This window comes from Syngnathus floridae, chromosome 10, assembly GCF_059516105.1.
Source record: "Syngnathus floridae isolate MCC-2025c chromosome 10, RoL_Sflo_1.0, whole genome shotgun sequence".
In the NCBI taxonomy this organism is placed as follows: Eukaryota; Metazoa; Chordata; class Actinopteri; order Syngnathiformes; family Syngnathidae; genus Syngnathus; species Syngnathus floridae.
Window position 1 is genome coordinate 3486500 of NC_142422.1, and position 16769 is coordinate 3503268.

At 42.4% G+C, this 16769-nt stretch overlaps 2 protein-coding genes across 2 annotated transcripts; both read right to left on the reverse strand.

Moving 5' to 3' along the window:
* Nucleotides 1-1028: 1028 nt before the first annotated feature.
* LOC148391898 (E3 ubiquitin-protein ligase TRIM35-like) lies at nucleotides 1029-10767 on the reverse strand. The gene is made up of 3 exons (XM_088386415.1): nucleotides 6005-10767; nucleotides 3388-3438; nucleotides 1029-1104 (listed from the first exon to the last, which is right to left on the reverse strand). Exon 1 carries the CDS (start codon nucleotides 9247-9249, stop codon nucleotides 7684-7686), a length of 1566 nt encoding a protein of 521 aa, XP_088242541.1. The 5' UTR covers nucleotides 9250-10767; the 3' UTR covers nucleotides 1029-1104; nucleotides 3388-3438; nucleotides 6005-7683.
* A 136-nt stretch (nucleotides 10768-10903) lies between these two features.
* LOC148391899 (E3 ubiquitin-protein ligase TRIM35-like) lies at nucleotides 10904-14977 on the reverse strand. The gene has a single exon (XM_088386416.1). It carries the CDS (start codon nucleotides 12764-12766, stop codon nucleotides 11231-11233), a length of 1536 nt encoding a protein of 511 aa, XP_088242542.1. The 5' UTR covers nucleotides 12767-14977; the 3' UTR covers nucleotides 10904-11230.
* Nucleotides 14978-16769: the final 1792 nt, after the last annotated feature.

Consider the following 16769-nt stretch of genomic DNA (forward strand, 5'->3'; position numbering starts at 1 on the left):
TGACAATGACATTGTTTAGAAACGGTCTGGATTTTGAGAGTCGACATCCCAAGAACTGAACCCGTGAAACAGGTTTGGTGCTCGGACTAGTTCCTATGTTAAGCCTGAGTGTTTTGCTGCGCACAAAAAAGAAACATAAAAGAAAAAAAGATAGGCATACTAGCTTAATAGACACTTACACCGAACTATGTAAGGCTTGTTATAAAAGAGCAAGCAGTTTCATTTTCACGTTAAAGCCACAAAAGACACACAGGAAGAGCGGCGTGAAAACGCTCGACTCGACCACCTGAAACAGATTTCCTGCTTGTGCTTACGGAACACACATCTCTTAACTGTCGGTGTCGCAACGCAAATTTGCCGCTAACCGACACTTCCCTTATCAGTGGGAATGTATCGAAACCTTGGAAATGTCAATCATTTACAACTTGTGTTCATCACAAATCAATCAGCCTTTGTCCTTGCTCACAGAAATACACACGCTGACGAAAGGCAGTGAGAGAGATTGACAACTCAGTGCTGCTCATCTCACCGGATTAATCGTCTATTTTTGAAAAATCCACAGAGAATGAAGATCAGAGGCAACGTGACTCAGTGTGGGCATAGCTCGTGTATGTGTGTGTTCAATCTAGTTCTTGGCCTACTTTAAAGCCAAGTCATCATTCTGGCCTACTAGGATTTTTCTATTGCCAGCCTGCATGTGTTATATTACAAAAAGCATGATATCATAAATCTCTTCCTGCCAGCCCACACATTCGCTATATTAGCGAGCAATGCTGCAATGCGGGTGTGTTTTCAGAATACCGCCAAAATGTGTGTCTGCCTGTCCTGTCCCCTTCTCAACCAAGTCTGCATATTCTATGTCAATGAATCGTTTTGTAGGATTGTAAACAAAGTGCACACACCGCAACGGTGCTCAATGTCAGACCTATGCTGCAATAATAAGCGAGAAAATAAGTTCAAAAAGTGACAGCATGAGCATATTTGACTGTAAACATGCTAACACAATAACGCATAAACATACTTGCAGAGCAGAGCAGAGGCTTTCCTCCAGTGTAATGAAACCTAAGCAGCCCATCTGTCTTCGGACGACTGCCAAGCAAGCATCTGGGATTGGGAGGAGGGAAAAATGTATTTCTGTGATCTTCAGCCAAATTAACCTGAAAATGATTTCACTGAGAAAAGTCACGGCTTACGTGAAGAATGTTCTATACCGTTCAAGTTTGCCAACACCGTAACACGCTCGGTTGGTGTGAGTTTTTTGTATGTGTTACGTGACACTGCGTGTAACATATGCCGTAACAGAGGGAGACGGAAAGTGTCATCTCTGGTGTTCACAACAACAAAGTGCCATGTGGCCCTCCGCCTCTGCCTCCTTACGGGCTTTCCGACGTGGGAAAGGAAAAGCACGCTAGGCCCGCAGCAGCGTATGAACTCTATAACACCTACGCTATGCAAAAAAACAGACTGATGGAAAGCGGGTGGGAAAAATAAAATGACAACAAGCGTATCACAGGGCAAGTGTGACTGTAAGTTGACAGTTCTGACCCAGGCAGCAATAAACAGGAATTCTACAAATAGAGCTGGGGGGAAAAATTGGTACGAAGGAGGCACCTTTCTTTGACCTGCCACTTTTGTCTCACAGTTTCAGCACCAAAAGGGGCCACAACCTGTTGTGCTTCTACGAAGGGGCCACGGGAAGCTGTCACTTTCTGAACATAATGTATGTACCCAATGAGGGAGGCGAAGGTTGGAAGAGGAACAAACAGTGACTGCGAGAGCGACCCAAAAATGACAGGCATGGGGAAAGAGTTACCAAGAGAAAAGATAACCGCTTCCTGTTGACGCAGGGTGGAAAATACAGGACAAAGAGCAACAAGGCCACTCGGCCATTTTTTTGTACAAAGCGTATCGGGCCCAATGCCAATCTTTCCATGTTACTTTTTAGCCCCCGGTCGAAGGAGGAAATACTTGATTTATTTTTGTATGCCTGACTGTTCGGGATGAACCGCACAAAATTAATTGGTTGTATGATAAGAATGATTTTGATTGTTGATCAATACAGTTGTGTAATGATGGAGGCAAAACCAGCAGAATTAAACTCACTTTAAACTATGGGATGCCTTTTTCCTCTAAAAACTATTTAGCAGTGTGTCGCTGAAAATGAAGCTTCAAATTTGCTTCATGAACCAGATGCACACTGACAAACCAACAGTGTTATCTATAGAGGGGTCAAAAAGTGGTTCGTGAAGCAAATTTTGAAGCTTCGTTTGCCTATCACTACTTACTATTACATTTGCATTGAAAGAGAATAATTTACAAAACAATATTTGAAACAAATCATGTCCATCCCCAATGATGCAACCTCAAATGTCAGTGCGGATGTGAGTGTGTTCATTTGTAATTTATTCATGCTCGCATATCTCCTCTGCTGTTCCTGTTGTGGTAATAGGATCAAGAGTTTCCACTGCCCCAAGCTGTGAGCTCAACGCTCCCGGCAACATTTTCAATTCAGGACAGACTTCCTCGTGATTCGAAGCAACATTTCATGCAATGGAAAATATTTGGAGCTGCATAAGCTGCAGTGATATTAATGAACGTCAACAAAAACTCATGCAAAGTCATCTAAAAGATCCAAATCTGAAAATGGCACACAGCAAAATATTTTAGTTCCTGTTTGTGTTGATTTCAGTTTATGCGAGCGTCTCACTGCTTCAAACGGCAAATGTTGCTACATGTATGTTACATCACCCATCACAGCGAATTGAAGATAAACATGTTTGACATCCGGTTAAAATGTGCAAAGCGAGCCGCGCTTGTCTGAAGACAGCTTGTGAGAGAAGAAGCGGAAGGGATAAAGATTTCTGTTTACGTTTTTTTTTTTTGTAATCAGCATCAGAGCCCATGAAGCAACACAAGATAACAGTCAGGATGGAAATATTCCCTGAGATGAAAATGTGACAGAACAAATGTCACTGGCAGAAAAGTCGTTTTTTTTTTTTTTTAATACGACTTGCTTTGTGCTAAATTTAAAGCAGCACTTGGACTGGTCTCAGTTGACAGATGTAATTCATATTTACTTCAAATGATTCATATTTAGCACTGTAGCTAGAAACAAAGCAGTCTAAAACGATCTAACCAGTTAGTCTTTTTTTTTTTCTTTATAAGCCGGGCTCTTGTGACACTTCCCTCATGCGTAATTTGAAAATTAATGTACAACTACAAAACAGGCGTGACTTAGCGAAGGGTGGCCAAAATTTCCGTGAGGTTTTCACGAGATGTTACGTACATAAAGACCCATTTGGAAAATATTACACACTTTAAATGTGAATTCAATTTGTGTCGAAGATTCAGAAATCATATGAATCATCACCGGTGGGTGGGGCTCACCTTCGCTTGTCTTTACGGCTTCTGAAGCAGTGAAGACGAAAGGCTCTTAATCTGTAAGGAAAAATGTGTACGAGATTAGATATGTAAATATTTTTAAATCATTCCTAAACATGAAAAGAATATAACTCCAATTCTCTGTGTATTGGTGGGAAAGTCTCCATTGTAACAGGCAGAGACACCTGCTAGAAAACCACTCTTAAAATATCCTGACTGAAGGCAATTTGATACGTGAGCAGCAGAGCTGCGGAGATCCCGTTTAATAAAAACGACCGTTGGACTGTGCCGAGTCATCACAACAGGGTTGTGTAATATACAAAAGCCCTACAAAAGCCGGAGAGCATTTTTCATCTCATCACATCTTGTATATTAATATGACAGCATCTGTCGGTCAATGGTAGTCAGCGTGGTTATGTAACCCAAACTGTCTGCATTGACCACCACTGGGCCAGTTTAAGGGATCCGTTCCATGGGACTGTGCTTAAAAAAAAAAAAAAAAGACACTCAATAGACTATTAGCAGTTGCAAAATGCACAATCAATCACGGGGCAAAGACATAAACATACGCATGCCACTTCCTTTTCACAGCAGCACATCTCCAATATTCCATTTAAGCAGGTCCATCATGAGGTCGATATCATCCCCACACACAAGCTTTGATGAGAAGCACTGCTCTGCCTTCTAAATGAGCAATAAGCAAATTCATACAAATTCAACGACAGCAGGCTCCAGTATGAAGCAATGACATGATGCAAAAAAAAAAAAAAAAAAAAAAAAGTATTATGCAGCATTTTATTTCAGGGGGTTGTTATGAAATATGGCTTATTGCACACAGAAGGTATTGGCAGTGATTCTTAAACCCAGGCTTGTTGGGAATTTATAAAATACAAAATTGCCACAGTTCCAAAGGGCCATTTGCGCCGTTGTGGGAGTGGACGCAGCCAGATGTTAATAGCTGCTCTTGCCACAAATGAATAAAAGGCCCATGTGGGTCCAACAAGGAAAATTTTGGCCACAGCTGGGGGTCTTTTTCCTCTGCTCTCATCGGTTCTCCTTCTCACTTTCCACCATGTAGGAATCCTGCTGACATATATTGTTTAAAGTAAGGCTAAATGGAAAGCGATTAAAGTTACAAAAAAAGACACATGAGGAGCTAAACAGCCTCACGAGTGTACCTTGGAGGAGAGTAGTTACACAACGGAAAATAGTTGTTTGGGTTTACAAAGCCTAATTAGAAGCAACCCGGGAGAGGTAAACAAAGGGAACACTTGCTCCTTGAACATCTAATTAAAAATAGTTGGAGCTGTATGGGGTCGAATATTATAGCGTTTGAAAAAGCTTTTTTTTTTCCCCGGAGAAATGATTAAACAAAAATACAGAAAGTTTTGTGGCTTTGAAGGAGGCCGCGATGCAATTCTGCAAATATTGTACGTCATACTGAAAATGTAGCATGAAAACAAAAATAGTTTCCAATAGGTTTAAATCAAAACAAAAAGTACCGACGGCGACAAAAAGGTTAAAAGCGGAGTGTTTAAAAGCTGTCAGCCAGCTACGAACACGATTCGTTTTCAGCTTCAAAGTGAGAATTGTGAGCCAAATCTCAATAAATCCTCTTGGGCTTTTCCAGATTGAGCTTCTGTGCAGATAAGCAGCGGAGTGCCTCGGTGTTTGTTAAGTGTTCCTGCTCCTGCTGCTACTGACAAGCGAGTTTCAATCCAGCCCCGAGCGGCACTTCTGCCTCTGGCCTTGACCTTGGCGTCACAAGATGGAGCTCTGCAACGTGGCAGCTGCTTAACAGTCATGTTGACTCTAAAATATGACTAAAAAAAAATATTCTTTGCACATTGCAGTCAAGTCTGGTTATTATACTGAATATTGTAAGCGAGGTGAAGCCTTTCATCATTACTCTGAGGCAAGCTGCGATAAATCCTGAGATTTATGTGAGAGCTTTGGTTATGAGACGCTTTGTTTCCCAAAAGGGCCACGACATCAACGGAAGTAAATCAGAAGCATGGGAGACCACACGGGCTTAAATTAATCAGCGGCAACATTAGCTTTTGTGGAGAAAAACGAATCGACCCAAAACAGAAGGTAATTTGATTTAAAAAAAAAAGAATTATGTGTAGTTTTTGATAGAATTTAAAATACCATTTAAATATGATGAATGAATTCCAGTTTCTTAATTTATAATAATTTCATTTTTTGCCTTAAAGTGTAATAATAATAAATTCAACTACATTTACTCATCCCACCATTCTCGCAGTACACGTGGACAGATTAGAGCAAAAGTATCCGGCAATGGGTGTGTCTAAGAAACGTGAAAATAAATCATGACCTCAGTGTCAATGGGAGCCATTCAAATGGGCACGCAAGCGTTGAAGGTAAACGGAGACATCTGTGCCGTTACCTCCGCCCGGAGTCAGCAGAAAGTGGATATATTCTACATACAAAAAAAAAAAAAAAATGGGGGATGGGGAAACAGCAAGGCTGTCGCTATGGAAACCATGCCATTTTCCACTCGGCTGCTATCTCAGGAATGAAACAGCTGTCGTGAGCAACATACAGATGCGTTCACCAAGTCGGAAACCTCGTGCAACTGGAAAGGGTTACTGGGCGCGACCTCGCCTGGCAGCTGATCTCCACCTTGGTTCCCACTCTTCAAATGTTCCATTCGTAGCCGGCGGCGTCATATTCAGTAATGTGCGTTCGTCCGTATGAAGTCATGAGAGGGGGGGAAAAAAAATGAACTTGTCAGTCATTTGATGACATCTTGAGCAAAAAAGCTTCACGCATGAAGTCGCCGAAGCAGAGTTGCGGTGACTCCAACTGGCCTTTAAAAACCAACGAATGTCCACATGGAGTCGTTTGTACGCGTATTGGAATATTTAGCTGGCTGATGAGCATTAAATTAAACTGTTAAACAGTCAATCAATAAGGACCAGCTAGGCAGCGGATCAATACCTTTGTGACTTCGCTGCTGGACTGTCACGCCGACACAGCAGCATACAAAGAGAGTTTGGCCGAGGGCACCAGCCGGACCCAAAACGACGGATAGCTAGCTAGCTAGCGAGGTGGTGCAAACACTGGATTCTACTGATGGGTCAGAGTATGACTAGAACTTCAAATGGGACAGAAACAGAGTTGAAACACATACACACAACGATTGCGTGGTAAGCACAAATAACGAGGATGTAAATGTTGACATTGGCCTTTAGTTGGCTGGAGCCGAAGAGGGAGCTGGAAATGCTCCCTGGTGGCACTGGCTGACCCACTTCTACGCAACTCTATCCCCTGACGTGACTCAGAGGAAAACCAGAGGCCACACACACGCGCGCACGACTACAAGTACACACACACACGCAAGCAAACATACTGTACAAATACTGCGGCAAACTTACATGGGCACGACAACACAAACTGCTTCACTAAATGCCGTTGATAACGATCTCTCCCGGCTTCTTGTCCTTGTTTTCTTTTCTCTTCCTCAGACGATCAGCCCTTATGATCCCACTATCTGATTTAGCTAAAGAGCCTGCATCATCCAATGTCACGCCAAGACTATAAACAACTGTAAACATTTTTTTTTATTTCCCCAATACCAAATGTACACGTTTATTGGTGCAAATAAAAGATACATGCCACTCAGCGCCGATAGAATACCAATTAGTAATCGTAATCATGGTTTGCTTCCTTTCAGTACATCGTTATAAAAGCATCAGGGCCATCCCGTGAATCAAATGCACTTCTCACAGTTCATGGAAAAAAAACAAAAAACACATGGCAGTTAAAAAGTTTTATGACTGAACCTCTGTAACTTGGTGATCGAGCAATAAACCTTATCTTTATTATCTTTGTCATTCTTTCGGTTTCGAGTTGAGATGCTGTGCTTTAATTAATAAATCCTAGCTTTGTCATCCCCCAAAATAAACACATAACTATTTGCCAGCTTGTTGTTTTTTTTGTTTTTTAAATACAATGTATGTAGCATTTAGTTGAGTGACGCTTCCTCTTTTTAATTACAAAATGACAAATGGTAAACTCGTGAGCCAACAGTTGCGACATTGACAATGTAATCACATCATATTCTTCAGCTTGCTTTCGGCACACACTTTCTAATAGTCTAAACAAACAAATACAAATGATAAATGGTGCTCGTTAATTATCTAACAAGGTCTTCTGCACCGGCACACTCCGGGGAAGGATTATCATTTGGGCGATTCTAATTTTGCCAGTCCCGCCTCGTAATGTCAGGAAAACATCAGACAGTCTCAAAAAAAATCTCTGACATCATCACTGCATTTAAATCGTAACACGATGCGAAACTGGAAGTATTTTCAGAGGATTTTTATCCTTGGTGAAAAAGTAGGGGACTATTTCCATGTCGTCGGATGAATGTGCCCAATTGGAAATATTCCTCCGATACAAAACAGTATTTGTCAGACATTCGATGACTGAAAGTGATCTTTTCTTAGTGTTCACGTGAACTCGGATCCTCTCCGGTTTCACTGGCGGATGCCATCTTTTGGATTGTTCTGAGAAAATTCTGTATTCACCATCTCGAAATGCGATCAAAAAAAAATCACCTGAGGACTCTCCCCAAAAGGCTCCCAGCTTCCAGTCAGTGTTGTCTCTCACCTCAAAATCCCAGATACTTGGACAAGTACGCAGGGCCAAAGCACAACCGCGCACAAGGTTCTCCGAAAACCACTTTGGATTTTGGGGACGCTGAAGGTTGTCCGAAAACCACTCTGGATTTTGGTGATGCTGCTTTTGTTCACCGGCACTCATGCTGGTCAGATCTTCAGACAGACTGAGTCTTACACCGGCTGTGTTAGGGTCCAGAATGACGGGACTGTAGGAAACAATCTCCTTCATTTTTTCCCATGCAGTGAACTTGAGGTTGCCCACGTGTTTGGCTTCATCCAGGAGATATCCCCTTGGGAGCTGCTCGGACAAGACAGGTAACTGGAATGTGCTCATTGCAGTTTGGAAGTCCTTCATGACAAAAATGTCAGACACGAGCAGCTCCTCTGCGGTTCTGATCATGTCTGAGAGAGCAACTATTTGTGTGCTGAGAGCCTGAATTTCCTTCTTCATCCTCTGAGTCTTGTTCTTCTCTTCCTCCCTCACAGCAGACAACCGGGCCTCCTCCTCAACCTGCAGGAAGCGACGAAGCTCCTCAAAATCTTTCTTAATCTTGCTTTCCACACGCTCCCTCTGAACCTTGATGTACTCGGAGCATTGATTCCAGTTGTCCTTTTTCTTGTTATAAACTTCCAGACTCTTCTTTGCATCCTGCAGGCCTTCCTGGAGTTTCTCTTTGTAACCTTTTGCAAATTCATCAATGGGACGGATCTTGTGCCCATCGTGGATTTCTGAATCTTTGCAGATGATGCACACAAGCTCCTGGTGGTCCAAACAGAAGAGTTTGAGTTTCTCCTTGTGCAAGCTGCAGATATCCTTTGACTCAATTGAGTCTAGTGAAAAAGCCTCAAACACGTTCCTCAGTGCCAAGCTCATAGGTAACTCCATGGAATTAACCTTTGTTCTACAGCTTGGACAGGAGTGATCGCCTTCCTGCTTCGACCATTTATGGAGACACTCTTGGCAGAAGCTGGAGATGTCCTTCGACTCGATTGAGACTAGTGAATAAGCCTCACACACGTTCTTCAGTGCCAAGTTCACAGGCAAATCGATGGAATGAAACTCTCCTCTGCAGACTGGACAGGAGTAACTGCCTTTCTGTTCCGGCCATTTCTGGAGACACTCTTTGCAGATGCTGTGAGTACATGGCAATATGACAGGATCCTTAAAGATCTCCAAACAGGCCGGACACTCGAGACTGGCCTCAAGGTGGCTTGCCATGGTCCTGATGAAGATACCGCCTCAGCCTTCAAATGTTCACTCACAGACAGCCTCAGTACGTTTGCCTGAGTGACTAGCGAAAGAATCGTTTTGTATCCAAGCCGAGAGTCCACGTCATGCTTCCTGGACTTTGGCTTTTATTGTCAGTGTGGGGATTTAATAAAACCAACGTAATCAACAAATATGGCTTTAGAAGTAAAGTTTGCCCGGTGCTAAAGTGCACCGCTAAATGCGATAACGATCCACTTCAGGGAGTGTCAGGGCAAAGGGAGGCACTTCATGAATTTACAGTAACGCATCACGACCGTATGAGTATTTTTACTCATCTTAGAAGGTTGAAGCTGGTACAAATCGTTTAATAATATGTAACATATTTAATGTATATTTGGAACTTAAGATAATAATACCCCAAGTTTGTTTTCATGTCCAATATCATTTTGTATTCATGTCGGTATGCATTAGATTGGAATTGAGTAGTTTTGGGCGTACTGGTTCTGTGGTATTGCAATATCGATACTTTCATAAGTAGCAAATGGTAATGGACTACACTCATTTAGTATCAATAACTAGTTAATAAATGCATGCGTCACGTGATCGAGTAGCGTGCTGTTTCTGATTGGTTGGACGGAGTTATTGTGTTATCAGCAGATTCTGGGTTGGTCAGCTTTGACAATCACCAGATTGCGTTGTCCGAAATCACGATTTAGATCCAAAAATGATAAATCGTCCAGCCCTCCTCCCATCTCACAACAGACACATACACAAAGAGATTAATAATGGCACAAAAAGGAGCTAAACACGCTATGTCGATATGGATTCTACTGATGGGTCAGGGTATAACAAAGTTAAAATAAGATCAAACACACACACAAGTAAGCATACTGTACAAATACTGCTGCAAACTTACATGCGCACGACAACACACACTGATCAAACTAGAAGGAGGAGGGGCTTCACTAAATGCCGTTGTTAGCGATCGCTCCCCCTCGTTTTATTTCCTTTTCATCAGACGATCAGCTCTTATGATCCCACTATCTGATTTGGCATCATCCAATGTCACGCCAAGACTAGAAACGACTACAAACATTTTGCTTCCAATACCAAAAGTACACGTTTATTGGTGCAAATTAAAGATACATGCCACTCAGCGCCGATTGAATACCAATTAGTAATTTTAACAGTGGTTTGCTTCCTTTCAGTACGTCATTTCAAAAGCATCAGTCATCCCATGAATCAAATGCACTTCTCACAGTTCATGGAAAAAAACAACACATGACAGTTATAAAGTTTTATGACTGAACCTCTGTATCTTGGTGATCCAGCAATAAACCTTATCTTTATTACTTCACTGGTTTCTTTTATATCAAACAGGTTATTCACCTGACATGTTTCGGCGGTTTCTTCCGCCTTTAAAAAAGGAAATACAAAATGAACTTAGTACAACTTATCTTTATTATCTTTGTCATTCTTTCAGTATCAAGGCCAAGTCTAACTATCAACTAATCTGATGACAACCCGATTAGCTGGTCGACAAGCTGACTTGTCCTTGATACTGTCCTTCGGTTTTGTTGCAATTAATTACTGGCTTTGTCATCCCCAAAAATTAACATGAATTTTCAATAACTTATTAAAAATAATAATAATAAAAAAAAAATTCAAAGCATTTAGTATGTAGTGGAGTCACGCTTCCCCTTTTTAATTACAAAATGACAAATGGTAAACTCGTGAGCTAACAGTTGTGACATTGACAATGTAATCACATCATATTCTTCAGCTTGCTTTCGGCACACACTTTCTAATAGTCCAAACAAACAAATACAAATGATAAATGGTGCTCGTTAATTATCTAACAAGGTCTTCTGCACCGGCACACTCCGGGGAAGTATTATCATTTGGGCGATTCTAATTTTGCCAGTCCCGCCTCGTAATGTTAAGAAAACACTGGACAGTCAAAAAAATAAAATAAAAATCTCTGACATTATCATTGATTTTGAATCGTAACAAAATGCGGAACTGGAAGTATTTTCAGAGGATTTTTATCGATGGTGAGAAAGTAGGGGACTATTTTCATGTGGGATAAATATTTCCAATTGGAAATATTCTTTTGATGCAAAAAAGTATTTGTTAGAGATTCGGTGACTGAAAGTGATCCTTTGTTAGTGTCCAGGTGAAATCGGATCCTCTTCAGTTTCACTGGCGGATACCATCTTTTGGATGGATATGAAGAAATTTTGTATTCATCATCTCGAAATGCGATCCAGAACATGCCTCGGGGAAAGAACTGTTGCAACACAACCCCCAGGGCCCAGTCAGTGTTGTCTCCCACCTCAACTTCCCAAATGTTCATCTGCGAGGTCAAAGCAGAACCAAAGACAGTGTTCTTCCCACACCTCTCTGGACTTCGGGGACCCTGCTGTTCTTCATCAGCACTCACGCTGGTCAGATCTTCAGACAGACTGAGTCTTACACCGGCTGTGTTAGGGTCCAGAATGACGGGACTGTAGGAAACAATCTCCTTCATTCGTTCCCACACGGTGAACTTGAGGTTACCCACGTGTTCGGCTTCATCCAGGAAAAATTCCCTTGTGATCTGCTCGGGCTTGTCAGAAGGCTTCTGCATTCTGGTCATCAAAGTCTGGAAGTTCTTCATGAGGGAAAGGTCGTCAGACATCAACTGCGCCTCTGCGGTTCTGATTATGTCTGAGAGAGCAACCATTTGTGTGCTGAGAGCCTCAATTTTCTCCTTCATCCTCTGAGTCTTGTTCATCTCTTCCTCCCTCATAGCAGACAACCTGGCCTCCTCCTCAACCTGCAGGAAGTGACGAAGCTCCTCAAAATCCTTCTTGATCTTGCTTTCCACCATCTCCCTCTGGGCCTTGATGTACTCGGAGAATTCATTGCAGTTGTCCCTTATCTCGTTATAATCTTTCAGTCTTTCTTTTACATCCAGCAGGACTTCCTGGAGTTTCTCTTTGTTACCTTTTGCAACTTCATCAATGGGGCGGAACTTGTGATTGGCGTGGATTTCTGAATCTCTGCAGACGAGGCACACAAGCTCCTGGTGGTCCAAACAGAAGAGTTTGAGTTTCTCCTTGTGCAAGCTGCAGATGTCCTTTGACTCGATTGAGGCTCGTGAAAAAGCCTCACACACGTTCCTCAGTGCCAAGTTCATAGGCATATCCATGGAATTAACTTTTGTTCCACAGCTTGGACAGGAGTGACCGCCTTTCTGCTTCGAACATTTCTGGAGACACTCTTGGCAGAAGCTGGAGATGTCCTTCGACTCGATTGAGACTAGTGAAAAAGCCTCACACACGTTTCTCAGTGCCAAGTTCATAGGCATATCCATGGAATGAAACTCTGTTCTACAGACTGGACAGGAGTAACCGCCGTTCTGTTTCCGCCATTTCTGGAGACACTCTTGGCAGATGCTGTGAGTACACGGCAGCATGACAGGATCTGTAAAGATCTCCAAACAGGCCGGACATTCGAGACTGGCCTCAAGGTGGCTTGCCATGGTCCTGATGAAGATACCGCCTCAGCTTTCAAATGTTCACTCACAGACAGCCTCAGTACGTCTGCCTGAGTGACTAGCAACAGGATCGTTTTGTATCTAAGAGTCCGAGAGTCCAAGTCATGCTTCCTGGACTTTGGCTTTTATTGTCAGTAATAATCTACAAATATGGCTTCAGAAGTGCTAAAGTGCACCGTGAAATGCGATAACGACCCAGTTCAGGGTGTATAAGGGCAAAGAAATCACGATTTGGATATAAAAATAATCGTTCAGCCCTCTTCCCACTTCACAACAACAAACACACACAAAGAGATTAAGAATGCGACAAACAAGGAGCTAAACACGCTATGTCCATCAACATTAATTGATTGAAGTGGCCGGCTAAAAAAATTGCCAGGGATTACGTTTTCATCATTTAATGATCCGCTGGTGCTTTGCAAAACTGATTAATAGGCTGCCTGCTCACCAACGTCTGAAAACAAGTCCAGTTCAAGTCCCCAAGCGAATAACAAACTTGTTCATCTCTCGGACAGCACAACAATTGAATAAACTTCCCGAAGCATTTAAAATAAAAATGAAGGACTGTTTTTCACTTTTTGATCAATGCAAACACTCAAATTTACTGCACACAAATCAAGTAACAAACAGCTTATTTTAATTTACAGCCACTTGTTACGTTCTCGTATTTACCCCCAACAAGGCCGAAGCTTATAAACAGTAACAACAAAGCGTGTGTACTTGAATCTGTGTGTGTGTGTGTGTGTGTGTGTGTGTGCACGCAAGTAGCTCTGATCCCGCTATAGTCCAAAAGTTTGGAACAATGGCATTCCTGTGCTGCTAGCTCCAGGTGGCTGTGGAAACCCAATCTTAAAAAGCAAGCCTGGCTGGCACACGGAGTGGCCGGCCGGGAATGCTGCAGCCTCCCTCCAGAGCCGTGCCAGAATGGACCTATTGTTATTCCTGACAAGCTGAGAGCGACAACAAAAAAATGCAACAAAATTGCCACCGATGACAAACAAACGTTTGCTGAGACTTGCACGTTGATTTTGCTCACTTTTTCAGAAAGCCACGACTGTTGAATGAACAGGTGGATAGAAAGGTTCATTGTACCTTCGGACATCTAATTGAAGAATAGTGAATTGGCTGTCAATATATATCGGCACCAAAGAAAGACGAACAAATGAATTTGTGTAATCAACAAGATAAGTGCACCCAGAAGAGCTCTATGGTTGGAAACGACTGACTGCAAGCAAGCAGATATGCTGAGGCCAGAACACACTGTCAACACACACACACAGTGCAGGAAACACATCATGTCCAGTCCACGGCCTTGAAATGAGGAACATGAATCATTTCCTCCTTATGTTGGCTAGTCATGCCTTCACACAAGTCTCAGGTGTGGCAAACATCATATCAAGGCTCATTATGGATCCTGTGGCAGAATATTTTGACACTACATTAACAGCGATTTGGCGTCTTTGCTTCAAAGAACATGATAGATTGCCGTCATCATTTGCAATGATGAAAAATCAATTTTCCGGTCATTAAATTTCAGCCCTGTTAGAACTAACAAAGCAGTATGAAGCTCTCCAAGTGGCTATTCAATGGAACGTAGTACCGTATTAACCCGAATATAAGACCACCCCCTCTTTTTCAAGACTCAAGATTGAAAAAAGCCTTTTTATAGACCCTGAATGTAAGACAACCAGTTTTATGTCAATGAAAAAAAAACCTTGTCTTATATTCGGGCCAATACGGTAAATAAAGTTATGGTACACAAAATATTCATTAATACAGGATGTGGTGCAATGAAAAGACTGAAAAGATATATTAAAAGTAAGTCCAAGGTTCAGCAACAAATTGTGCAGTATTATACCAATTTTAACAATAACGGAATTCATGTCCCATCACAAAGCTGCATCTGTTTCTGCCATTATCAGCAAGCAATTTTTTGTATAAAGTATTTAAAGTACAGGCATTATTTCTTGCAACAAATCTGACAGGTAGTGTCGGGGTAATGGAAGGCTGAGTTAGCAGTTAGGAAAAGTGACAATTTGCGTTTCGAGGGTGGTCGCATCCTCCCTCCCTTAACCGGGCTGCTTCTGTCAACAAGAAGCCCGCTGCCATAAGCGCCCGTCCTCGGCTACAAACATATCACGTTCCCCGGCGCGTGGTTAATGTGGCGAGAACAGGGGTGCAAGGTCGTTTATGTAAAAGGAAAACAGCTTACCTTAATTTTAAAGAGTGACGAGGTAGCCCAAGTCCGCCCCAGCTTAGCTTGTGAGCCACAAAACTCCCCCGACTAGGGTACCAAGTGTCGGGGCTAAAGTTAGCTAGCTCGGTTAGCTTCTCCGGCTAACGACGGGGGGCGCGCTGCTCCTCCTCTTTGCCGTCGAACTGGTTACCGCATGAGGGGGGAAAAAAAAAAAAGAAGAAGCTTAACGTAAGGCGTGGGCCGTCACACACACGTCTACGCGGGTGGCGTCCGTCGACTAGAGCCGTAACGAGTCGGGACATCCATGAGGGGAGACGGGCGGATACGGAGGGTCGCAGGGGGAGAGGAGTCCGCGGCTGACTGAGGTCCGTCCCTCGCGGCGGCCTGGGGGGCGGACGTGCAGACTCTGGCTGGCCGGGTTCTTGTGAGGGAGGGAGGGAAGAAAAGGAAGGATTTGGCTGCTGCTGCTGATGATGTGCGGAGCGATGTGCAGGCTGCCAGCATCATTGCTCATCCCTCCCTTCGCGCTCTCAACCCGGAAGAAAAAAAACTCATGATTGAACCCATAATCGGATTCATTTTTTTTTTTTTAAAAGAAACCTATCTATCTCACTTATATGGAACTGGATTTGAGGAATTCCTTTTAGGCTCTCCCCATCCATTTTCCATACTTATCCTCACTAGGGTAGACAAAAAGATTCTGAAGGCACAGAAATAAATGCTAAAGTATTTTTTTTCTGTTATTTGCAACAATTGACAATGCAAACTTTCCCACAACGACCCTAACATCTCTATAACTCACTTGAAAAATCTAATCTTTTTGAGAGGGGACGTAAAAACAATCCCGTGACCCACATGAGGAAAAGCGCTTCAGATAATGAATGGATGGATGGAAATAATAAATAAACAACTGATAAACCGTAATTTTGTAAGTGTGCAAACCAAACCCTCCTGTAACGTATTCAGAACTATCCAAATTGACGATTATCTAAATAAAATAAGGGACAAACTATAATAACCTTATAAAACAATTTTAAAAAAAAGAGTATCAAATACATACTTCATACATAAAACCATGCACGAAAAACAATTATGCATTCGAAAGAGGCCTCCTATTTTGAAGTGGGCGGTAGAGACTTAAAATGGTCTTTGACATTTCATAGAAGAGGCGCAGACTATCCATCCCTATTATAAACATTGACACACATCCAGCATGAGTCAACACGCAGATCAATAGGTGGCTTTAGGCCTTGGCTTGTATGTTTGCCTCCTGAGTCACTAGAGCATGAAAAAGATACAAAGCTTTTACATAATGTGCTTTTAAATGTAACATCATGTACAGTATGCGTGACCAATCCAAGCGAAGTGCTGCCGCTCGGTTTTGAAGGACGAGATAACACAAAGCTCAGTATGGCATCCGGCGACAATTAAAACTGTCGGCTTTAGGAGAGCTGCAGCGAAATGAAAGCGATTGTTCGAACTGATCCTTTGCTTCCCTGGATTATCTTGTGTAGGTGGTATTTTCATAACGAAGATCTGCAGTTCCGTATGAAAGTTAAACATGATCCATAATGCATTAGCATTTGTTTTCCAACTGTGCCCAACTATATATCATTTATTATTCACGGCAGCACGTTTAAAAATGAATAAGCCATCTTGAAAAAAAAAAGTGCTTTTCGCATGCGATTTTCAACTCAAAAGTTTGTTCTTCTGCATTCACACTGAGTCACCCAAATGACAGCAGTAGCTGTCCGTTAATCAAGGTCCCTGCAGTTGTTAAGGGATGCTGTG

Excerpts from the sequence above, each read along its gene's own strand:
- LOC148391898 (XM_088386415.1), bottom strand. The coding sequence starts at position 9,249 with ATGGCAAGCCACCTTGAGGCCAGTCTCGAGTGTCCGGCCTGTTTGGAG.
- LOC148391899 (XM_088386416.1), bottom strand. The coding sequence starts at position 12,766 with ATGGCAAGCCACCTTGAGGCCAGTCTCGAATGTCCGGCCTGTTTGGAG.